This window comes from Macrotis lagotis, chromosome 4 (assembly GCF_037893015.1).
Source record: "Macrotis lagotis isolate mMagLag1 chromosome 4, bilby.v1.9.chrom.fasta, whole genome shotgun sequence".
In the NCBI taxonomy this organism is placed as follows: Eukaryota; Metazoa; Chordata; class Mammalia; order Peramelemorphia; family Peramelidae; genus Macrotis; species Macrotis lagotis.
In genome coordinates, this window is record NC_133661.1 from 97,955,730 (window position 1) to 97,982,461 (window position 26,732).

Below are 26,732 nucleotides of genomic sequence, written 5' to 3' on the forward strand. Positions count from 1 at the left end.
TCAAGGTAGTCATTTTGGATAGATGACCTCCATATGGTTTAAGAATCATCTTGTGAAGATGGTCTTCACCTATAGGTTTATGGTATATCACAGAGAATAAAACTTCATATATAACCTATATTTTCTGTCATTTTATGCTAACTATAGTTTAAGGTTTAAAGTTTTAGGGTTCACCAAAACTCAAAACTAAGATAATTCTAGTTCATTAAAACTCTGTGCACCATTCTGCACTACCAACTAGAAATTAGAGTTTGATGGAAATAAATATGCCCAATTGCTTATATATCTTAAAATCCACAAATTTGTCATACAATTTTTTCTAAGAGTGATTCAAACATATGAAAAATCATCAACTAATGCACCAAAATAGTTTCCCATTTCCCATGGAGAGCCATTAGGCATATTTAGTGAACAATTTATAAAAGATAAAGTTGCCATGTAATAGCATTAAATAAAAATAACTATAATTAGTATTTACATAGTACTTTAAGGTTTGCAAACAGATTTGCATTTGTAATATTATTTGATCCTCATAACTGCAGGGGTAGGTACTCCTTTCAATGGATGAGAAAACTAAGGCAGGCAGATGTGTAGTGATTGTTTTTCCCACGATAGCACATCTAGCAAGTAACAAACCAAATTTGAATTCAGGTCTTTCTTCCTACCTATGGATCCACACTTCATACCTGAGGCATCTATCTGCTTTCTTATTAGACTTCAATGACTCCTCTTTACTCAGTATCACACCATTTTTCTTCTTAATCTCAGTATAATGACATTTATCCTCATCATCTAATATAGTTTATGTATCAACAATGACTATATTAAATTGCTATGAAAAATTACCCTTTTACCATTACAATGCAGTCCAGAGAATAAATTATTTTTTTGTTTTATATAACAAAAATTTTAGATGCCAAAGCCATAACTGGTCCTTAGGCATTTACAAGATGAATAAAAAGTTGCTATGTAAATATACATATATATATGTATATATATATATATATATATATATATGTATATATATATATATTCTATTGTTCTTTAGACTTTGTTATGTTGACCTATATAAAAGATTGTCAAAGAAAAATGTCAGACTTCAAAGGGATAAAATATAATTATCTGTTTTGCTGAACCTTTCCAATTAATGTTTTATGTATACAATACAAATAAAATAAAATTATTAATTAAAAGCAAAAGAAAACTATTCTATTTTATCTTTAGATTGAACTTTAGATTGGTCTTCGTTCTGACATTCACTGAGATGTTTATACTAACTTTTATTTGGACATTTTATGTAACTCAGGAACTATAGCAGTTGATAGGACAGAATTCAGAATATAATAGCTTTAGGAATCATATCACTTTTAAACCTTCTCTTCTTCATGTCCTCACTACTCTAGCAAATTTATATGTATTATCCTCCCCAGCAGAACATAAGCTCCTTTAGGATAGTCTTTGTATTTCTATCTCTAGTACTTAACATAATAACTCCACCCTCTCTCCCTTTTTTACTTAGCTTCTCTCTCTCTCTCTCTCTCTCTCTCTCTCTCTCTCTCTCTTTCTCTCCCTGTCACTCTCTCTGTCCCTCATTTAAAAGAGGGTAAAAATCAAGTAGACAATTGGTATACAAAGCCTAAATTCTATTCTCAATAAGAGATTTATAAGAATAAATCTTCAAATGGGATATAAATATGGGAAGCTACATGAACAGCATATTCTACCATATTTTATTAGCATTCAGTTTAGAATGGTATAAAGATATTAATAGTGTTCAAAAGTAACAGTGGTTTTCCTTTATAAAAGTCTCATGTATTCACATTTTAATACCTTAAGAAATAATGTGTTTTAATCTTTCAGATCCATGTACTATTAGCAACATGTAAGATCAGTCAGATCTCTTTCTAATAAGCAACAACATTCTCTGAAGTGCAGTCCTCCATTATTAAGGACTTATTAGTAATGGGTGGGTGAAAGTGGAGTGGCAAAGATAACTCTTGCCTGGCTCTAGAGCTCACATCATGTTTTTGATGTTTTGCCATTACCCTCTGAAATAAGAGCCATCCCTTAAAGGTCTTCTCAATAGGAGATTTTATTCTTTTCTTTCTCCTTGCCTTTGATTTATTTTAAACTCTTGAGTTAAAGGTTATCACAGTTAATCTATCAACCACTAAGGAGTCATGTTTATTTTTATTGTCTCAAAGCTACATAAAGAAAAGGACCTTATTGTCAATGAAATAAATCTAAAAATAGTTATTTGGGTTTTCTTCTGATACAAATTTATTAAATTAAGTTGGACCTAAGTCTTCAAAGGCTTGGCAACTACAGTGAATCAGAATACAACATGACTATGTGGGGTAAAGTTTATTATTATTCTAGCTTTGTTTAAGTCTTTTTAATTTCCTCATTTTCACAATTTCCTTTTCCCTTTTTATACTTATTAGATGGATCAAATTACATTTGATTAATCAAACTGTGAAATCATTGAGAGCAGAAAAAAACATTGATTGTTATTTTGTTTTGTTAGTACAACAGGGACTCAAAAATGTAAACTGAAGAAAGGTAATAAATGACTATTTAAAAGAAGCACTTAAAAACTAATTAAAATATATTCATTTTTGCCACCATGTTATTCCATAGAAAATAGTTATAATACAGATCAGGAAAATAATTTATACCTTCTTATCAGCCTTTCTAGTAAACATTACATCAGATTAGTTAGATTTATAACCATAGTGAACCCAGAAAGCCTACTCTGAAATTCTGCTTCCTGCTGACCACTGACTAATCAAAGAGGCATTCTTTATGGGGACAACTTGACTTAATCTCAGAAGATCTGGTTCTAGTCATATTTTCAACACTTAGGGGTCATATGATTACTGTTAAATTAATTTATCTTTATAAACATCAGTTTATTGAAGTGAAGAATGAGTATAATATTATATGGAACTTAAGTCTTAAAGGAATGTTGAAAATTAAACACTTTGAAAAATAGTAAAACCCTAAAAATTAATAATATCTGTGAAAGCATATAACAAAATAATACCTTCCTCCTCTTGGTAGAATGAGAGCAGAAAGCTACATACAGTGTCAAATATAGTCACTATGATGTTGCTTTTACGTAACCATTTCTATTTTTTGCAAAGGAAGTATATAATCTCAAGGGTGTAAGGTTGATTTATTTGTGTCTGTGGCCGGGGGAAAGGTATGGCTATTCCTAGAGAGGAAGGACTCTGTTGCAAGTAAAAACAACAATGATACGGGTAAGGTCCTCTATAAATGTGCCAGTAGTGATATTAGTAGTAGTAATGGTAGAAATAATAATCATTGTTGTAGTCTCAGTTGTAGTCAAAGACAGAATAAAATAGCATTAATGATGATGATGATGATGATGATGATGGTGATGATATTTTTCCTTTGTTCATGAAGAAGACCATGACATCAGGGAAGTGATGTCATGACAAGCAAGTGAATTGGATTTGAGGAGGTGGTGGTGGGGTGACTGTGCTAAGTCATCGGCCTCACATTTTCCTCTGGAGCCATCTGGGCCCTATGATGAGATATGAATCAGAACAACTGTAGAAGGTACTGGATATGAGGTAGTCAGAGTTAAGTGACTTGCCCAAGGTCACATAGCTAGTAAGTGTCAAGTATCTGACAGATTTGAACTCAGGTCCTCTGGACTGGTGTTCTAGTTCTTGTAGAATTTAGGCCTCCTTCAATATCTTATTACTATGTGAAAACAACCCCAGGGACTCAAAGATGCTTCAGGTCTTTTATAAGGTCTAAAACCAACCTTTAAGAGTTCATTTTTATTTTTTTTTTTACTCATGGACTTAAAAATGGATGCCATTTCTGTTGCCTGAAGGTCAACATGGGTGCATTTGGAGAGGTTCATCACCAAAGATCGGCTAGTAGGGGACAGACATTTTTCTGGCTAAGAAATTAATGAAAGCACTAAGATATAGTTTGGTTGTAGTCAGTATTTTTGGAGCACTGATGATGGAATGGATCCTTGAAGAAGTCATGATGATAGCAGTAGTTACTGTTTTCTTCAAAGTATCATTTAGGGAATATGTCTATCAAATTTTCTTAGTTCATTTTCAGGCAATTTTAAGCACTTATATTAATCTCTAAGTATATTAACATAATTATATAGGATCTTGTGATAATTTCATTATAAAATTATTCTTTAGATTTTTCATTGGGAAACCCAGAGATGATAAATTCTCGGTTTATGCAAAAAACAGAAGATTTTTAACAAGTCCAACTTTTTTTTTTATCAGAGCTAAGAATATAAATATTTGATATATAGAATTGTTTTGTGATCTTTTTGTAATAGGGCTCTAGTATATATATATATATATATATGTATATATATATATATATATGGAGAGAGAGAGAGAGAGAGAGAGAGAGAGAGAGAGAGAGAGAGAGAAAGACAGACAGACCACCTTGTTCAGTTAGGTGAAATTACTTTTGGGGGAAGTAAGGAAAATGTGTGGGTGAACATGCTACAACTGATTTTTATTGGCTTACAATATGGGTGAGTAATTAGAAGGAACCTTTTCCCCATTGATTATATAGATGGAATAGTTAAAAACTCTTAAGACAACACTGGCTGACTTACCTTGCTGTATTAACATCTAATGTAGCTTGAATGAACCTTTTTACCCCTAGAATATGATATGGAAGTCAAGGCCTTAGGGCTTCTTTCTTCCTCTAATCCCCATCAAAGCTATAAAGTCTGGATGAAATTGGGCTTTCTTAGCCTTTTGATTTCTTTTCTGTACTAGGGACACGGAATTAATTCTTTGATCTTGGGAATTTCAAAAGCCAGAAGATAAGTCAGAGGAATCATGAAATCTACACATCCAAATCAGATTTTGGAGTCAAACTGATATTGAGACCTTGAACGACATAGAGATATCATGGACTCCATCCCAGAAGAATCCATCAGTAATATAACACTTAATGCAAAGCCAGGAATCTGGCTGTGTTTGGATATAAACTTGGTAAGAGCCATGCTATATATATTAAATGAACTAAGTAATGAGCCTAATTTTTTATGGTCCCAAGATGATGAGGAAAATGTTTGCTCTCCAAATAGCTTCCATTTATAAAGTCAATCTGATACAAAATGGTTAAAATGGAATTGAAGTCATAATTACTAGTTCCTGAAAATAGGGGAAAACACAATTATTGAGAACTCAAATTGTAGAAAAAAAGAGATACCACTGAGAAATCTAAAGGGAAATTGTAATAGGTTTGTCCAAAAGGGCTAGGGCATATTTGATAACTATTCAAAACACTGAGGTTAATGAAAAGAACACTGGATTCAAGATCAAAATAACTGGATTTGAGTCCTGGCTCTGCCGCTAAGGAACTGGGTGTGACTTTGGACAAATCATTTAAACTGACAATAGGGCTCAGTGTTCTCAACCTAAAAATGAGGAGGTTGGATGAAATATAAGATTTAAATGCCATGATCCAATGTATAATGAGTATATTTTATTTTAAAGTGAGAAAGGTTAAAATCAAATTTCTCAAAAGGGATTAATTTGGGAAAAATTAATTCTCATGAGTCTCCATGGTATTTTGCCTGTTTAAAATGTTGCTATTATATTTTAGGGACACATCAGAAAATACCAGTAGGAGTGTTTGATATCATTCCAAAGATTAGAGAAACGATGTTTTTCAAGAGAATCTTGCAATTAGGAAATGGGCGCTGGTTCATTGCCGGGAGCATAGAAAATAAGCATTGTTGCAACTTAAAGAACCTTCTATTTCTAGATTGGGTTATGCCACATAAGTGACTCATACTTAAATATTATGAAAACAAGCATTGTATATGGTATAAAAGACTTTGAAACGAATTACATTTGGCTGAGATCAAAATATTTACAGGGAAAAGTGACTACTAGTTTTTTCCCAAAGAAAACTGTTTTGTGGTTTTAGTTAAACCTATTAATGTAGCCTCAACAGTTTTCACTATACATTAGGATTTAAATATGTGAAACATAGATTAAATTATACTATTTTCAATACTATTTCTACTACATTTTATGAAAATGAATGTGATACAAAATGTGTAATTCCTAATTTAATTATTTTTTAATTCTCCCCAAACCAGTATTAGTAGCAAATTGGTAATCCAGATTGTTAGATTCCTAAATTAATTCATTACTACTGTTTTTGTCAATGATCTAGATATCATGAATAATTCTAGAACAATGGCACATGATACACAAAGTTTTGTAGTAAATAAACATTAAATTTAAATAAAAATAAGTCAAGAATTTAAATAAACATTAAATTATAAGATGTTAGATAACTAGGAACATGTTCTTAATCATCTATTTTTCCCTTCATGAAAAACCCTCAACAAATGTTTCACAGGACCATAGGATTACAGCTTTTATCTTATACATCATCTATCTAGTTCAATACTTCCATTTGACATATGAAGAAAATGAGGGCCAAAAAGGTTAGTCACTAAAAATTCAAGAATTCAATCTAGTTCCTCTGACTCAAATTCCAATTCCCACATGATACTTATCTGTTGAATTTAATTGAATCAACTAGTCTGATTGTAGATTATTTTTGTACATATGCTTGCTTAAGATAAATTGTAATCCTTAGATTCTAAGGCGTCTTTGAATGTTCATCTTTTGTGATTCTCTGACAAACATATTTATTGATAGATGTTGGTATATATTTGTCCTTAATTCCTTAAGGATGCTCTACATATATAAATTCCTCACAAAACACACAAAAAATAAAACATAGATAACATGATCAATTTTAAAATATTCATAATATTTTAAAGTGGCAAAGGAAAATATTAAATGAAGTTAGTGAAGGTAGCAGAAAAGGGGATGAAGTTATTCAAATATCATATGCGGAAAATGTAGGTTGAAAAACATCACATTTGACTATCAAATATCCATTACTTGATTACTTAATGAAGCTAGAATTTAATAAATTTAAACCATACAATTAAATATATGGAAGAATTTTTTTCTAATTGGAAAATTTAACTTTTTCAGTAGCTATTAAAAGAGATGATAGTTTTACTGATGATGCTTTTTGAATTAGTCAGTCCTGTGGCTTAATTAGAAAACAATGCATGTAAAAAGATACAATTTCAATCTTTATATTCAACAAGTCAAATTGGCACTCTCATATTTTAATTAAAAATGAACATAGCCTAACACTAAAACAAGTCAAATAATTTCAACATATTTATTTTTGACAAAAACTATGTTAAAAATCATAGAGTACTGAAAATCTTGACAACTTAAAGGAAAATTATAAAAGTCTTGAAGTATGAATGAATGAACTATTTTTCTGTTATTATTATTATAATCTTCTGACCAAAATCCACTTATTGTCCCCATTCCTTAGCAAAGAATAAAAGAAAAATTTCATCTATTTAATAAGGTTAGCATAGCAATGAGCTTTGAGCTATTAGCTGAATGGGTAATATTTGTAAAAAGAATTCTTATGAAGTTTCATTTGAGTACTTTTAAAAGCCTTTGAATTCTCAGGAGAACTATTCAGAAAGAATCATATTAATAAAAGAACTCCAATTGTAAAATTACACTCAGGTTCCTTTTTTATATCTACAAACTTATCCAATTAATTAAAAATAGTAACATGTCTGATAACAAGAACTTTTTACTTGCATTTAAAATAAATGATGCTTTAAAAAATTTAAACATTCTCTATATACAGATAACTGCACTAGAATGAGAAGAATGCATTAAATGAGTGTTTACTGTGAAAGATATTCTGGTAAATAAAAAAAACAGATAATCTGAGGGTAAGATTTTTTCTTTTTTTCTGGGCAATGTATCATTACTTAAGAAGTGATTGAAGTTTAAAATGAAGGGTTATGGTGAAAGATTACATTTCAAGTTAAAATATAAAAAATATTCTTGGCAATAATTATGTCAGACAAGGAAATTATTTTTAAAATGATTAACAAAAAGGGATATTATAATTAAAGCCTATATATATGCAAATATATATAAAATGAAAGTATGTTTATATCATGTATGTGTATACACACACACACACACTGACAGAATTACTAAATACTTAAAGAAGGTGATTGAGAATAAAAAAATTGTCTATGACCTTAGCATGTTCCAGACTTTAGTTAACAGATAAGAAATAAATTAAGGATCTGAAAAAAATGCTAATATAATTTGAAATTATATACCTTCGGAAATTACTAAATGGGAATTATGAAGAAAACCTTTCTTTTTCAGTATCATATTGCACTTTTACAAAAATTGGTCACATAATACAGCCTTAAATAAAGGACTTACTAATAAATACAAAATGACAAAAATATTACATGAATGTCTTGTATGCATGAGTATTATGTGTGTTTTCATGAATATTAACTATCCTGAAAACCACTTCAAACTTTAAGTGATTAAAACATAAATCAATATTTCATCATCTACTTTGATTCTGAACTTCTTTCTTTATATCTGGACACTTCTATCTTTCCAGTCACTTAGGTTTGTAACCTGGATATCATTTCAATTCCTCATCCCACTTATCTAATCAGTTTCCAAACTCTATTTTCACAGCATCCCTCATATCCATGCCCTTCTCTGTGCACATAGCTATTATTCTAGTCAAGGTCCTCATCATTTTTCTATCATAATATAGATTCTTAATTTCTATACTTGTCTGAAAAATTGCATCAATCCAATTCCATTCTTCACACAACTGCCAAAGAAATTTTCTTAAGGTTAACATCATAATGTCACTCTCTAACCCAATAAATCCCAGTAGCTTCCCATTATTTTAAAGATCAAATGTTTAGCATTCAAAACCAAAAGCAACCTGTCCTGATTGACCTTTCCAATTTTGTTACAGATTACTTCCCATCATATGCACTATAGCCTTGCCAAAACAACCTTTCTCTTGTTCATTAGATATAATATTTCACCTCCCATCTCCATGGGTAACTCATATAAAATAGGAATTATAAAATATTATATATAAAACATAAAATTATAAATATATTTAACAAATTTTATAATTTACATATTACATACATAATTTATATATTTATATATTATTTATAAGTTATATAAGCTATATGATATGATATGATATGATATAATATTATAAAATATCAGCTCCCATTACTACATATGGGGTCTCCAGAGTTTACTCCTCAGAGTTCTAGAAATAACCCTAAGCATTTAGTTTTTCGTTTTGTTTTTTTGAAGACAAGGGATATTTACTATGATCAAAAAATAAATAAATATATGTGATACAAAACATTCACCCAACAGTCTATCACAGCTTCTCTTACAAGGACAAATAAATTCTAATGGGAAATGGACTCAAACTTGGAGGTCATGTATTGTAAAGGATTGACTCATAGCTCCTATTTGCTGAAAGTCCTGTTCTCCTATTCATGGGGTATTCAAAAAATACCCCTTAGGAATGGTGAATCTGCATCTAGCCATTGCTGACATCTGATATAGTCATTGCTTTTAGCTTATCCAGGAATCTGACTCTGACACCACTATATACTTGGGAACTACAATATCATCCTCATTCTCATTCATGCTTTCAAGTCCCTCCTTTGGGCAAGTACTGGAGGTTGAGAGAGGCCAAGGCTTCTTTTCCACTTCTCAGGCAGTAAATCTAAAGAAGTGTTCTGTAGAGTCATGTTTGCTCCAACCTCTTGGATGAATCTGACTAGCTTGCTAATTTATAGAAATTCCCACTGTATGGACTAAATTGCCTTGGCCTATCCAAACAAGAGTCTTGTGCAGTGTCAATTCAGTTCAAGGGATTTCTTTGGACTTAATGCAAAGTCTATGATCCCATCTAGTTAAGATTAAAGTTTTCTATTCTTTTTTCTGTAATAAATGCTTCCTTTTTTACATTGCTCTAAAATATGCCTTTTTGAGTAACAAGAAAAGCCTGAAATACATGTCTCCTCCTTATTAGCCAAACATTTTTGCTAAAATAAAAGAACATTTGTTGCAAATTTTAAACCTTAAATTGGTAAATTTTGCAGAATCCATGAATATGAAAGGCATATGTCTGAATAAATCACTTCATTTATTACCTATTACAGTAGGGCTATGAAAGTACTATAACAGGTAAAATCTCCTTAATCAGAAAATATAAAGCCTTGGACATTACATTGGAAGAAAATGAAAATGAAGCTGACTATAAGTTATGAGTGATGATATGTTTCTAGTGTTTAATAATTAGGGAAAACTGAAAACATTCACTAAATCTATAGATTTTATAAAAAATTGGATTTGTTTTCAAATTTTTTTAGATGGAAGGAAGCACTATAACATACTATTAAATCACTGTTGAATATAATTGCATTGAAATAATCACAAAATACAGAATCAAAAAACCTAATGTATTAAAAAGAAAACCAGTCAAAACTGTGAGAAATGAAATAATAATTGTATATTGAACATTTGCTAGCAAAGATTCAACTCTGAAATCCCTTTGAACCTTTGAATAAAAGCTAATTCATCCAGTGAAAATTATATTGTCTTATTTATCTATATCATTAAATTATGAAACTGACTGTGGTTATAAAATTGTTTGCTTTTATACATCATCAGATTGTTTAGATATCAATGGAAGATAAATATTTAATTCTCACATGCAGTTATACATAAATATAAATATGTGTGCATATATATCTATACATATATAAATATAAAGATATCTTAAAATATAAGATACATTGAGAAGATTCTATTCTCTAAGAAAGCAATTATATTTAAGTAAATCATAACAAAATAACCCTTCCCAAAACTAAGTAATAGGGGATCATCACTGAAATTATGTATAACCTTAAATATATTACTTAAATTACCAACAGGTTTTTAAACATCATAGGGAGTAAACAAACGATTTTCTTGAATTTTGAGGTAAACTTGGAGACAAATGTTTACCTATATCAGTGCCATGATTTGCTTTTAATGTTATTTATAAGTTCATACAACTCAAAACAAAAAGAAATTATAGGAAAACACCAGAACCAATGACATTATCAGGTCCTATTTTACCAACCAACTTCTAGCTAATCAACTTTTAGATACTGATCAAATTTAAAACTATAGCTTAAATCTGACACAAAGTACAAAACCAATATTGCATTAGGTCTCCTTACTCTACCTAAACCCATAAAATTAGTTAAATAAATTCATAAATTTAAAATAACCATACTAATAACACATAAATGCATACATCTCTAAATTCATTATGTGAAACATATATGTAATCAATTATAATAAGGTTTGGCTACCTCTCTCCTTCGAGAAGCCCAACAAGTTTGTTTGATTTTCCAGACCACAGCAGCAACCAGTAGAAGGGATAAGAAACAACTGGAGAAAAACAATAAAAAAACAATGTTATGAGCAAAAATATAATTATAATATGGAATCAAATAAAGAAAAGAAATCTCAGATTATTCAGAAATAATTTCCTTGCTTTGAAAAACATTTAACAAAATAAAGATAAGTACACAAGTCTTAAAATACTACCCAAAATAATGTTTTTGTCTCTGCTGAAACTAGAAAATTATCTTCTGGTCAAATATGCAAAAGGTCTGTAAGTCATCAATGAAAAATAAAATGAAATTTGGAGGTAATCTACTGGTAAAAAAAATAATTACCTCTTCTTTTTTATTTTTTTACTAAGACCCAAGAGATTTACAATTCAAGGCTTTCCACAGTGGGAATTTTCCATTTGGTTTTTATTGATATATAATGAGCACAAAAGGAATCTTTTACAATTGCATACAAAAAACATTATTATATTTTGTTACATAGAAAATGCAACTAAAAAGAGCCCAAAAGGTAGTTGTCTTGCTTTGGAAAACAAGATTAATCCTCCTCCAAATATGTATCATTTTTACCAGTCATATTTTATACTTTTCTAAATTTCTACTCTTTTTTGAGAAAACAGCAACATGTAACTTGGGTGGCCAACTGGAAAATCCATCCATTTATTCCTTCATCCAATTATTCAGCAAAGTAACAAATTACTACTATAACTACTATATGTACTACACTAGTTGATGGATATGAGGAAATATAGAAATAAATAAAACAATTCCTTCTCAGAGCTCACAAATCAGTGGGGATGATTAGAAAAGATGCATAGTTGACTATGTAAGTAAGAAAAAGATAAATGCAAATGAGCAATTCAAAGCATCTTGAAACTGTTTGAAGGATAAAGTCTAACAAGAGCATCTGAAAAGGATTACTGGTGGAAGAGACATTTGAGGTGGGATAGGAAGGACAAGGTATATCCCAAGGCAGGTAAAATAGGGGTATCATAGGTGTAGGAAAAAGTACAGAGGAGGAAAAACATGGGATAATTTAGCTGGAGAATGGGCAAGAATGAATATTAGAGGAGGATCTTAAAAGGATTTGAAGCAAGGATGAGAATGGTCCTTGATGAAAATTTAATGATTTTATGTTTCAGGTAATTTAGAGTTATTAAATGCTTGTGAGTAGGGGTGAGGTAGTACTAAAAAAAGTGTAAAGATTGTGGTCACAATAACTTGATACATCTGAAAAGGATGAGACTTTGTTATGATTTTATTTGAGCGTTCAGCGTTAAGGCATTCTCATTGAAAAAGATCAACAAAATTGGGGAGGGGGGCAGCTAGGTGGTACAGTGGATAGAGTACCATCCCTGGAGTCAGGAGGACCTGAGTTCAAATCCAGCCTCAGACACTTTATTCTTAGCTGTGTGACCTTGGGCAAGTCACTTAACCCCATTACCTTGCAACCCCCCCCCCCTCCAAAAAGACCAATAAAATTTTACAAGCATAAATCCACCCTGGTTTTTAAAGTTGAAAGAGTTTGATATTATTTTGAAAAAGTATGGGACTTACATTATTTGCATAAGGCTTTATTTATAATCTTTCCTTTTTTAATTCATTTATGATTTGAGGATATAATTCCTTTTTTTGCTTTTCTCTTGTTTAAATATTTGAGTAACTTTCATCTTATGAAAAAAGTTTGATAGAATACTTGTTTCTCAAATTCTGAGAATTATTGCTATAGATTAGATATCTCATTCTTTAAATGCTTGATAGAGTTCACTTAATAAATTAACATAAAAGAGATCACAAAATTGCATAAGAGTTAGAGCACTAGACTCAGGAGTCTGGCAAACAAGTTCAAATCTTACCTCAGGTTCGTATTAGTTTTGTGACCCTGAGTAAGTTACTTAACCTCTCTCTCAGCTTCAATTTCCTCATGCTTAATGAAGATAATAACAATAACTGAGCAGTTGTGAGTTTCAACTTAGATAAGTTAAAGTATTTTATAAATTGTTAGGTGGTATATAAATACTAGCTAAATATATTATCATTACTTGATAATTATTTTATTGTCTACATTTTCTTTTACTGATATTTAATTACTCTGTTCATCTTGCTTGACTAAAAGTTAATTAGCTTTGTCTGATAACATGATTGAAATCTGCATTTTGATGCACTGTCAATTTTGTTCCAGTTTCCTCTTTTCATTCTGTATGCTTCTTTATTTTTAGAAATGTTTCTTGCATATAGTATATTTTGAGATTTTTGTTTTCTCAGTCATTATGTCATTCTTTTTTGATTTCTTGCAGAATTTCCTGTAGCATAACAAGCAGACCTTATTTGTTACATTTTTCTCAGAGATCCATCCCTGGTCATTTTGTTTCTAAAGTCAGTGGGCTTTTATTTATAATTGCACAAATTCATATACTACCTTTTCAAGTTGTTTCCTTTTCTATTACTTTTTTTTAGGTTTTTGCAAGGCAAATGGGGCTAAGTGGCTTGCCCAAGGCCACACAGCTAGGCAATTATTAAGTGTCTGAGACTGGATTTGAACCCAGGTACTCCTGACTCCAAGGCCGGTGCTTTATCCATTACACCACCTAGCCGCCCCTCTTTTCTATTACTTCTAACAAAGATTCTTCTACTTTTATATGTTTGCCTTCCAAAGGAAATATTCTCTCTCTCTCTCTCTCTGTTTCTGTCTCTCTGTCTTTTGCCTCTAATTCTTTGAAGACATTATACATGATGACTTTTGTCTTCCAAGGTCTGCATCCTGATGCATAAACATATAGGCATATTTATATATATATCATATGTGTGGATATGTGTTTAATACATATGCATATTCATATATACAAATAAAGTCTAAATTCAAGTTGATATTTTAAAAAGTCTACAAAAATGTTGGTAAAAGAAGTAACTTTTAAAATAAAATAATAATACACATGCAGAGGAAATCTAAAAGAGACCAATCCTTCAGATTCAGAATTTAGTTTGAAAAAAAACCTGAAGTAGTCCTTCATACAGTTCAGTGAGAAGGTTTAGGATATAAGTATACAGCCAATAAACACACACACACACACACACACACACACACACAACATACACACAGACATATATACAGATTTGCATTGAGAACACTGATTTCTGACCTATTTTATTCATGATGCCTTGGAAAAGATTTTTATTTTGAATCATTCTGGAGATTTTGTGATGCTCCATGATTTTTGGGAATCCTTAAAATTCTGTTTTTTTACTAGAAAGTTTTTATTTTTTTCTCATATTATATTTGTTAATTTTGTTTTGACCTCTTTTAAAGCTTCCTTTCTTTAAGAGAATGAACATTTTTTTGTTTGTGTATTTATTAGCTAGGTTAATCTTAGACCATATTTTTCAGCTTTATGGTCTTTTAGCTTTTGGTTTATTTATTCCATTCCATTTGTTTATGATTTCCTCCTTACTTTTTGATTCTTCTTCATTCCACTGCAATACAAACTCCCAAATCTTGGTATCCTAAACCTTTGCACATTGAAAGGTGTGAAAGTCCATACTAGGTCACTTTGCTCAAAGTAAACTCTGGGTGTACATGGCTCAGTAGATAGAGCTCTGGGTCTGGAATCAGGAAGAGTCTCTTTCATGAGTTCGAATCTGGTCTCAGTCTGAGCAAGTCACTTAAATCTGTTTGCCTCAGTTTCCTCATCTGTCAAATGAGTTGGAAACGGAAATGGCAAATCTTTCCAATATCTTTGCCAAGAAAACTCCAAATGGGATCATGAAGAGTCAGATAGCACTGAACAGAGGACTGGTCACTGACGGATTTACAATCCTCTACTATGCTTATTATTTTCTATATATTTTTACCAACGCTTTTTTTTTGTTTTTTTGTTTTTGCAAGGCAGTGGGTTAAATGACTTGCCCATGGTCACACAGCTAGGTAATTTCTAAGTGTCTAAAACCCAATTTGAACTCAGGTCCTCCTGACTTCAGGGCTGGTACTGTATTCACTGAGCCACCTAGCTGCCCCTCACTAACACTTGTCAAAGGTTAATGTAAATTTTAACTGGGACTGAAGAACAGTTCTGAAAAAGAAAACAAGCTCCCACTATATTCTTATGGATACATTTTATTATTATAAATTATACAGGGCTTTTTCTTATTTCTGGGTTCAGATCTTTTGCAAGGTATCTTTTCATTGTTTTTTGAAGCTGTAAGATAGCAGTGTTGGCAAATCTTAAGTTTTCAACATACTTCAGAATAACCTAATATATAGAAATCAAAGGAAAGAAATGAACACCTGGGGGAAAAAAGGAGAAGAGTGAGGTTGAAAGAAGCTTTGAGGTAGAAAGGGAAATATTTCAATTTTTTTTAACCTTTCTGAAATGGATATTATTGAAATGATTCAAATACGGAAGCATATCATTGATTAGGTAGCCTCATTTGGGGGTGAAAAAACCTACAATATTTTATAGAATTAACAGTAGAAAGCAAAATGCTATATTTTAGCAAATGTTTTTTGGTGACAAAGAAATATTCTCTGGTGGCAAACTAGCCAGCTGAATGCAGACAGAGATAATATTGTTGCAATATTATGCCAATTTAATGTTAACTGATTATGAGTATCAAGACTGGAATGCATATTCCTAGGAAGTATTATCAAAAGCTGTTTGGGGATTATTAATTTTCCGTTCCTCTGAAAAGGTTAGAAACTAAGGGAATTGTGTTAAAAATGTATTAGGAAAAGCAATGATATCCTTCTCAGATATTGCTATCAGAGTATGTAATATCTCCAAGTAAATATTTAAAACTTTGAGTTTTTCTCCTCCCAAGCAAAGAACTTAGAATTATCTTGTTGACAAAATATAGATTTTACATCTTATTAGTAAATATTTAAGTCATATTGAAAACTCTGCTAGTTATTATTCTTAACCAGTTTTAGTCCACAAAATACTGACTATTTTCTGATCAGGAAGTAAGATGAAAAAGTACAGGCAGGACAATGAGACTCTAAGGGCATTGAACATTTAGATTTTGATTCTAGTCCTGATGTGCTATCATGGATAAATTACTGCACCTCCTTAGGTAAAAATTTCCTCATCAATATAACAAAAAGTTTAGGATGAGTCAATCAGTATTTATCCATCCATCCATCCATGCATCCATGCATCCACCCACTCATCCATCCATCCCATACCTTAAATCATTTGACAAAATATGTACTATGTACCCAGTGGTTGCAGACTACTATGTTAGGTACTATGGAAGTTAAAAAGTTTAGAAAAATATAACACTAAATGAAGCCTCTATACAGACATTAAAACTACAGATCTCACTAAAACAAGAAAAGATCGAAACAAGTTTTCAACTGTAGACATTGTACAGAAACTTCAATGAAGGTCTATCTCTTTGGGCTGGGGGGTGGGGAAGGAGAAGTAAAGCCCAGCTAGGTGGGAGAGCAGGAAAGCCAGGAGGATGTTTTTAGCTGAAGTATAGTCCAAGTCCTGGCTGCTAGACTGTAGACCAGGTCCCAGCAGCTAAATAGCAAGCCGGAAGAGAGGGTCCTAATTCCAGAAGTTTGAACCCTGGGAATAAACCACGGCATGGGCAGAACCTGGACATAAAAGAGAAAACAAACTTCTGCATAGGCAATGCCTGGACTGCATAGGAAACATCTTGGCCAGTGAGAAGCCAGGGATAAGACCCCAGCTTCAGCACAAAAAGCTTGGGTCTATACTACCTATCCCCCAGGAGCAGAGCTCAACAGTCAAAATGAGCAAAAAACTAAAAGAACTCTAACCTTAGAAAGCTCCTATGCAGATAAGATAATAAAAATGCCACCTCAGAAGAAGAAAATAGTGACAAATTACCTACATGGGAAGTCTCAAAGGATTCTATGAATTGGGCTCAAATCAAAAACTTCATAAATGAACTTAAAAAAGAAAAAAGAGAAATGGAAAAAAAAGAAAATCCTGCAGGAAAATTATGAAAAATTGGTCAAAGAAACCAACTCCTTTTACAGTAAAAATAACCAACTGGAAAAAAGAATGCAACTGTTTAAAAATAAAATCAAACAGGTGAAAAAGGAATGCAACTCAGCAAAAGTGAAATTAAGTAATTAAGAAAATAAAACTCTAAAGATTAGAACTGAACAAAGAGAAACCAATGAATCTATGGAACACCAAGATTCTATCAAACAAAGTCAAAACTCTGAAAAATTGAAGAAAATATAAAGTACCTTTTGGGAAAAATAAATAACCTGGGAAATAGATACAGAAGAGACCATTTATGAATTATTGATCTACCAAAAAGTCCAGATCAAAAAAGGGCCTTGAAACTACCTTTCAGGAAATTATCAGGGAAAATGGTCCAACTATATTAGATCAAGAAGTCAAAATAGCCATTGAAATAATATACAGAACACCATCAGAAAGACGCCAGAATAAAAATTCCAAGGACTATCCTAGTCATATTCCAGAATTCTTAAAGTAAAAAAATACTGCAAGCAGCTAAAAAGAAACAATTTAAATACAAAGGAAGCACAATCAGAATTACTCAGGATTTATCATCTTTAAAGGATTGGAGGGCCTGCAAATGATATTTTAGAGGGAAAAGAACCTTGGATTACAACCAAGAATTTACTATCCTGTAAAATTCAGCATTTCTGTCAGGGGAAAAGATTGCTGTTCATTGAAATAGAGGAATTCCAAAATTTCTTGATAAAAGAGCAGAACTGAACAGAGAATTTGGTCTTCAAATTCAATACTCAAGCGATGCATAAAAAAGGTAAACAGAAAAGGGAAAAAAGACAAAAACAAAACTCCTCAGAATTTATTTATTGAGAATGTATTTCTCCTAGGATAGTTCTCTTAGGAATGTATTCAGAATGTATTTCTCTTAGGATAGCTAAAGGGTTGAAAATAGTTGAAGAGATTGTACTTGGAGGATATGGGTAGGGTTGGTTCTTGAACTTCCTTATTGACAATGAGCAAAATGACATCACTGAGACAAATTACAATGCATTCAACTGTGACTGATCAGGCCAATATTAGCTCAAAATGTTCTTCCACAGTTAGGACACTAATAGTCCAGGGGAATTCCTGGGGTGTTTACTCTAAACTTGTACAGCTCATGTTTCCTTTGAACTTTTAAAATTCTGCCTTGATCTCTGATAAGGGTACCCTGTGCCAGTCCTGTGCCATTCTCCCATGTCTTACAATCAATTTTCAAGTTCTTAGGAGAGATCTTGTAGGTGTCCCAGTACTTAGAGGCTCTATATAAAATTAAATCAGAAGTGACTTAACTTTGCTAGATACTTAGAGGTTTTAGTGCACTAGGGGTAGAGGTGAGATCATACTTAAAAGGGTTGAACATAAAGAGGTTAGGAAGTGATCTTAATTTTTAATTAATTTAATTTAATCTTAATCTCAAACTTTAACTAATGAGGGTTTTAGTTCCATGTCTGGAGAGTTAAGGGGGGAGAGTGTGGAAAAGAGTGTACCTGAAACACTGGGGAGAGCTTCAGGGCTATGGGTGAAGTACTATAAAGATGGAGGGAGAGAGTATACTTAGAGGGACTGATAATGAAAATCTCACGAAGAGGTAAGTTTTGTTTGAAGCTTTGGCTACAGTTGGAGGTAGTATGCTTGAGGGGAGGTACAAATGGTTCATGAAATGATGACTTTGCATTGATGCTTTGGTTTGTGAGTATTTGGTATCCATGAAGAGTACTTGAAAAGGAGGTAAAGTATAAAGTGCTTATAATTTGATGACTCTTGAGAAGGGTATTTCTAATGAAACAGAAGAGGGAAAGGTACTTAGAGACTATGAGAATCAACCTTTGATTGATAGTGCTTCTATCAGGTCAGATAATCAAAGGGTTCTGAGGGGCTGAAGGGATTGATGGAATTTGAGAGTTCAAGAGCTGATGGAATCTTGCAGGATGAAGAAATTCCTAAGACATAATGGAGAGATCCAAAGAAATGCCATGGTGCCAGGGGAAAAAGAAGATCAAGTCTATTGGGTACGTCACTGATTTCATGATGACTGATGTCTTCCACTGGTCTTAATGGCATTAGCTAAATTGTCTCTGCTTGATGTCACTCTCCACTATCTGCTTTAAAAATCATCTCTTCAGGTTCACCTGCTGGCTATCTCATCTCTGCTTTTTTAAGGGGGGGGGAGTGACTAGAACCTTTCCCTGAAACAGGAAGTTTGACAACTTTTTAATCTCAGATACTCAACAAAGACAGACACAGGGTCCCCCATCTCTGAGTGAGATGGAAGCCCTCTATTATCTATAATTCTATAAATTAATATTAAATACCTTTTAAGACTGTAAAGTCAAATCTGAATCAGAAAGGAAGGGTAAACTCAGGATGTAAAGTCATTATTTCCTATCTACACAGTCAGATTTCTTTCTATATCATGCTTGTTGGCAGCAGACTTGATGTTTTGGTTCTGGATTTTGGCCAGCAAAAACCTTTCCTTTCCCCATACTTCAATAAATCTGTTATCTTACTGAGGTGAGTATTTCCTTCAAAAGTACAGATGGCAACCCATTCATGCCTTCTTAACGGTGAGACTCTTGTCTATGTCTTTCCATAAATTCTCCATAGGGAGTCCATTCCTTGAACTGTTTCCTAACATCACCTGGGTATCAATATACCAAGCTGGCTATCCATCTGTTAGCCCTCAATATTGTTAATGATAAGAAGCACTAAGAAAATAAAATTTTGTTTCTAAAATGTATGATTACAACTTTCTATAATGCATTTGTATTTAACTAAGGTAAACATTCAAGTCTAATCATAGTAAATAATGCCATCTGTTTATGCAGTCCTAGGACAAACCCAATACCTTTAAATTATTACATGGTTGCATAAAGAACATGTACTCAAACATTAAAAAAAATTAATAAAGGATTTAATTGTCATTGTCTTGCTCCCTATTGACTCTTCACATTTTTCTTATTCCATTTATTCAGTAAGAAATAAAGGTATCAATAGTATAATTTTTGTCTATAGATCCTTAAAGAAAAATACAGACTTTGTTAAAAAAAGAACTAGTGATTTTTAGTGGAAAGAAGACTTATAGTGAACATTTTTATTATCTTAGAATACCTGAAAAGTCATTATTATATGAAGAAGAATTCGAGTTACTATACTTGATTTTAAAAGGCAGACAAAAATCAATGGCTCAAAATTATAGGGAAGCAAATGTTGACTTAACAAAATGAACCTTCAACAGAGCCAGTACCAGAGATAGGAAAATTAGGCAGCCAGTTAGAGTTCAAATGCAAGGGCAGAAGATGGTGGCCTGCTTGGATGCATAGGGTTCCAAATCCCCAGTAAATACTCAGAGAAGCACTGCTCTACTAAGTCATTAAAATGACAAGAACAACAATACTAGGTTCCCCCACATCCCCAGGCATTCACAGGACCCTCCCCAGGATCTTCGATCAGATATACCACCAGAGTTGGTTGAAGGCAAATCACACAGGGCAGATGGTAAGCAGCTATTCCTAGAGACTTTGGGAGGTCTATATTCCAGCTTAAACCTTTTCACCAGCCAGAGACTTGAACTAAAATTTTGGGGAGTTCTGGCTAGTCCAATATACTGTAGTCTCCCTAAGTTACGCAGAGAGAACCTTTCTCATATACAGAGATGGTTGCCTTAATGTTGCCTTAGACTGCTTGAAGTCATAACAAAAGAGATTGGATATTATATTTTAAGAAAATATAAAGAAAACTGCCCTTATGACCTCAAATCAGTTAAAATAGACATTGAAAGAGTCTACTGATGCTACAAAAGAGACCAAAAGTCTACCAAAAGAGATCCCAAACTCTAAAGAATATTATAACCAAATTCTAGAACACCCATGTCAACAAGAAAATATTACAAAAGACCAGAAAGAAATAATTAAATGTGGAGCTATAGTCAAGATTTACATTTTCTAAATTAAAAGATAAGAGGGCTTAGAATGTGATATTTTAGAAGGCAAAAGAGCTAGAATTATAACCAATAATCACTGACCAAGTGAAAGAGTATAATCCTTCGGGGGGAAAAAACGGATATTGAATGAAACAGAACTTTGAAACATTCTTTAAAAAATACCATGGTTGAATACAAAATTTGATTTTCAATTACATGACTTAATAGAAACATAAGAAGATAAACATGAAAAAGAAGACATAAGGGATTTAATAAAATTCAGTTGTTTATATATCCTATATGGGTGGATGATATTTGTGTTTGTAAGAACTTTAACACTATTAGAAGGTATGTGTATGGGTGTCTAAGTTAACTTTGGTAGATGATAATAAAAAATAACTAGGAAGTGACAAAGAGGATTGCACCAGGAGAAAAGGGAAAAGAGAGATAACATGTGATAAATTATCTCCTATGAAGAGGAATGAAAGGCCTAGTACAATGAGGAGAAAGATGAGGCGGTACTTGAACCTTACTCTCATTGGAATTGTCTCAAAGAGGGAATGGCATACACATTTAGACAGAAATCCCTTGCCCTCTAGGGAAATAGGAGGGAAAGAATTAATAGAGATAGGAGGGAGAATAAAGGAAGGCTGGGTGGATTGAGGGTGGTGGTTAAGAGTAAAATACTTTTGAAAATGGAAAAAGAGTGAGGAAAAAAGAGAGAAAGGAAAAGGAAGGAGGAGAGGAGGGAGAATAGAGAAAGCAAGCGAGAGAGAATGTTAGTTTTAAATATGTAAAAATAGGATAGAGGGAAATAAGCTATATACAATAATTATAACTGTGAATGTGAATAGGATTAACTCACCCATAAAATTAAAGTTGCAGAGTGCATTAAAAAGCAGATCCCTACAATATGTAGTTTTAAAGAAACACATTTGAAGCAGAGACAAACAAACAGAATAAAGCTAAGGGACTAGAGCAGAATCTACTATATACTTCAAATGAAGTTTAAAAAAAGGCAGGAGTGGCAATCATGATTTCAGATAAGACAAAGCAAAAATAGATCTAATTAAAAGAGATAAAGAAGGAAACTATATCTTGCAAGGAAGTACCAAAAAAAATTATCAAAACTAAACATTCTTCACCAAATGGTATTACATCCAAATTTTAAGGGACAAGTTAAATGAACTATAAGGGAAAAATAAACTATAACAATGAGGGACCTTAAATTTCTTTTCTTAGTAAAAGACAAATCTAACTAAAAATAAACATAAAAGAATTTAAGGAGGAATAAAATTTTAGAAAAGATAGATATGACAGGCCTCTGGAGAAAACTGAATGACTATAAAAAGGAATATACATTATTCTCAGTAGTACATCATACCTACACAAAAAATTGACCAAATATGAGGACATATAAAAGCCTCACAATAAAATGCAGAAAGACATAAATATTAAATGTAGCCTTTACAGATCATAATTTATAAAAAAAATTATGTCTGATAAAGAATCACAGAAAAAAGAGAATAAAAATTAATTGAAAACTGAATAATCTACCCTTAAAGTATGGAAGGATCAAAGAAGAAACCATAGAAACAAACAATAATTTTATTAAAGAGAATGGCAAAATATAAAAAAAATTTATAGAATATAACCAAAGCAGTACTTAAGTGGAAATTTATATTTTTAAATATTTACATCAATAAAACAGAGAAAAAGCAGATAAATAATTAGGCGTGCAAATAAAAAAACTCAAAAAAAGAATAAATTAAAAATCTCCAATTAAACACCATATTGGAAAAACTGAAAATTAAGGAAAGATTAATAAAATTGAAATTAAGAAAACTATTGCACTGATAAATAAAACTAGGAGCTGATTTTATTTTTTTAAAAAGCAAAATAGATAAACCATCAGTTAATTTGAAATTACCAGTATCAAAGAGGAAAAAGGCAAATTCATCACCAATGAAGAGAAAATTCAACCAATTATTAGGACCTATTTTGACCAATTATCTACCAATAAATAAAGAAATCTAGATAAAATAGATGAATGTTTACAAAAAATATAAATGCAAATTTAACAGAAGAGGAAATAGAATACTTAAATAACCCCATCTTAGAAGAAGAAATTCAACAACTTAAGATATTCAACTCCATAAGAAAAAAATTTTTCAGGGTCAGATGGATTCTAATGTGAATTCTAGCAAACATTTAAAAAAGAATTAATTACTATATAAATTATTGGGAAAAATCAGTAATGAAAGGTTCCTATGAAATTTATTTTATGACACAAATATGGAGCTAGTACCTAAAGAAGGAAGAGAAAGATAAAGTAATAAAACTATGGATTAATTTCCCTAATGAATATGAATTCAAAAATTTTAAATAAAACACTAGCAAGGATATTACAGCAATATATCACAAAGATCATATACTATGAAAAGGCATACAGGTTCAGTATGAGGAAAACTAACAGTAGGATTGACCATATCAATGACAAACACAAAAATTATATGATTATATCAATAGGTTCAAAAAAAGCCAAAATACAACACATATTCCTATTAATAACAGCAGCAAACATGAACCAGTGGAACTCTTATTAAAATGATAAGTAATGTCTATTCAAAACCAAGAGTAATAAATTATATATAATCTAGACAAACTTGAAGCTTCCCCAATAAGATCAGGAATAAAGCAAGAATGTTCATTATCACTACTATTATTTTATATTTCACTAGTAATGCTGAGTATAGCAATAAGACAAGATAATGAAATTTAAAGAATTAAAAATAGGCAATGAGGGAACAAAACTCTTACTCTTTGCAAATAATATAATGGTATACTTAGGAACCCCAGAGAATCAACTAGAATAGTTGAAAAAACCAACTACTTTAGCAAAATTGTGCATAAATTACACATATCATTAATATATCTATATAGTATCAATGTCCAGCAACAAGATATAGGAAGAGTAATTACATTTAAAATAACTATTGATGATATAAAATGATGTAGATGATATAAAAACACATATGAACACAATTAGAAAACTTTTCACACAAAGTAAGATCTTTATCTGAAAAAATATCAGTTGCTCATGGGTAGGCTGAGTCAATATAATGAAATGATAAGTCTAATAAATTAATTTATTATTCAATTTCATACCAAAAATGTTTTAGAGTTAGAAAAAAATTAAATTCAACTGGAAAAACAAAAGTTCAAGGGTATGCAAGTAATTAATGAAAAAAATGTGAAAGTTGGCAGTCTAGCCTTACAGATCTCAAACTGCAAAATAAAAGCATAATCATCGAAATAAACTGATCATTGCAGATCTATGGAGAAGGGTATAATTTACAATCAAGCAAAAGATTGAGAACACTACATGATATAAAATGAATATTTTTATTATAATAAATTTTAAAAGTTTTATACAAAGAAAATGAATGCAACAAAGATCAGAAGGAAAGTAGAAAGATGGGGAACAACTTATATAGCAAATCCTTAGCAAATCTCAAATATATAGAGAACTTAATCAAATTTATAAGAACAAAGTTTATCCCCAATTAATAATTGGTCAAAGGATATGAACTAGCAGTAGTTTTTGGTTTTTTTAGGTTTTTACAAGGCAATGGGGTTAAGTGGCTTGCCCAAGGCCACACAGCTTGGTAATTATTAAGTGTCTGAGACCAGATTTGAACCCAGGTACTCCTGACTCCAGGGCCAGTGCTTTATTCACTGCACCACCTAGCTGACCCCTGAACCACCTAGCTGCCCCGGAAATGGCAGCTTTCTGATGAAAAAAAAATCAATGCTTTATATAGTCAGAAGAAAAATTGATCTAAATCAATATTGATTATATAAATGCAAATTAAATCAACTTTGAAGTACTACCTAACCCTATCGGTTTAATTAATATGACACAAAAAGGAAATGATAAATGTTGGAGGAGAGGTGAAAAAACTGGGATATTAATATACTATTGGTGGGGTGGCTAGGTGGTACAGTGGATAGAGTACTGGCCCTGGAGTCAGGAGTACCTGAGTTCAAATCTGGTCTCAGACACTTAATAATTACCTAGCTGTGTGGCCTTGGGCAAGCCACTTAACCCCATTTGCTTTGCAAAAACTTAAAAAAAATACTATTGTGGATTTGTAAAATGATCTAACTGTCCTGGAAAACAATTTGGAACTATGATCAAAAGGCTATAAAACTATGTATACCCTTCAAACTAGTTTATCAATACTAGACCTGCATTCCCAAATAGTTTTTTTAAAAGAGGGAAAAGGACTTATTATATAAAAAACATAGCAGCTCTTTTTGTAGTGGCTAGGAATTAGAAATTGAGGAGATGCCCATCAGTTGGGGCATGACCATATTGTTTGAATGCCAACTGTATGCTTGCCAAAAAGACTATTTTAAGGAGAACTCACACAAAGCAAATGTTCAAAGGGGAGGTCAGAAAAAGTAAAACACTCAGGGTCTCTCAAGAATTCTAGAACTGATTGTATAGAATGGGAGACTGGCACAAGACCATCCAGTATTGTGTACAAAAGTACAAAACACTATTCATGTAGAATTTGCCATTTGGATTGTTGAGTTGTTTCTACGTCACCATAGAACACTACAACAGACATTGCTACAATGGATAAATGAAAAGAAAGTGACTCAATAAAAAAAATGGCTGAAATGTATCTGTGATGAAATCACTACCAGTCCAGAGATTTTCTAATTTGACCAGAAATAAATTTAATGCATTTTTAACAACATACCATACTATACAATTTAAAAAGTACAAAAACAATGCTGACAATGAAGCCCGCACTATTATTCAAAATTTTATTATTTTAAAAGGCCTTTTATGAGTCAGTCTACATTTGTTTTTCTTTGAGTTTCAGGAAAATATGCAATTAAGGAAAAATCCCCAAAAGAAAAAAAAAACGCACAAAGAAACCGAGTTGAATAACATCATGTTTGAATTCTGGAAGCTCAGCTTTTCTCTTTAATATAATCTTAATTTAATCGATATTGCATGTCCTTATGGAACTGATCAGAGAAATATATGAACCTACAAAGCCTTCTAGCTAGATGATAGATAACAGGGTCATTGACTATCTACTGGAGTTCAATTTATAGATAAATATGAAATTGTGTTGTCTGAACTCAAATTAAGACTAGAACTTAGATTGGGAGGGCAAGAATTAAAATGAATCCTAGACTAGACTATTAAAACATTAGAAATTTTGCAGGAATAAAGGCTCTGATAAATTTATTGATCAACCACTATTCCAATGTACCAATAATGAAGTATGCTACCCAGGTTTTGACAGAAAGGACAGGTTCAAGGTGTAGGGTGAGACATACAGTTTTAGATGAGACCAATAAAAGAATTGATTTTGTTTGATTATGGATATTTATTGTGAATATTTGTCATCTTTTCCTCACTTTTGGCAAT

General features: G+C 31.7%; 1 protein-coding gene across 2 annotated transcripts in view; it reads right to left on the reverse strand.

The window, feature by feature from the left end:
* Positions 1-26,732, reverse strand: part of ATRNL1 (attractin like 1) — a 1,271,094-nt gene that overhangs the window by 535,473 nt on the left and 708,889 nt on the right. Inside the window, exons 26-27 of one of the 2 annotated variants that reach the window (XM_074233579.1) lie at positions 11,321-11,399; positions 3,231-3,550 (exon numbers count right to left, since the gene is read on the reverse strand). In XM_074233579.1, coding sequence (XP_074089680.1) covers positions 3,422-3,550; positions 11,321-11,399 — 208 coding nt within the window. In that variant the 3' untranslated portion in view covers positions 3,231-3,421. Of the gene's footprint in view, positions 1-3,230; positions 3,551-11,320; positions 11,400-26,732 lie in introns of those variants that run through there. The other variant, XM_074233580.1, reaches the window with a different exon arrangement.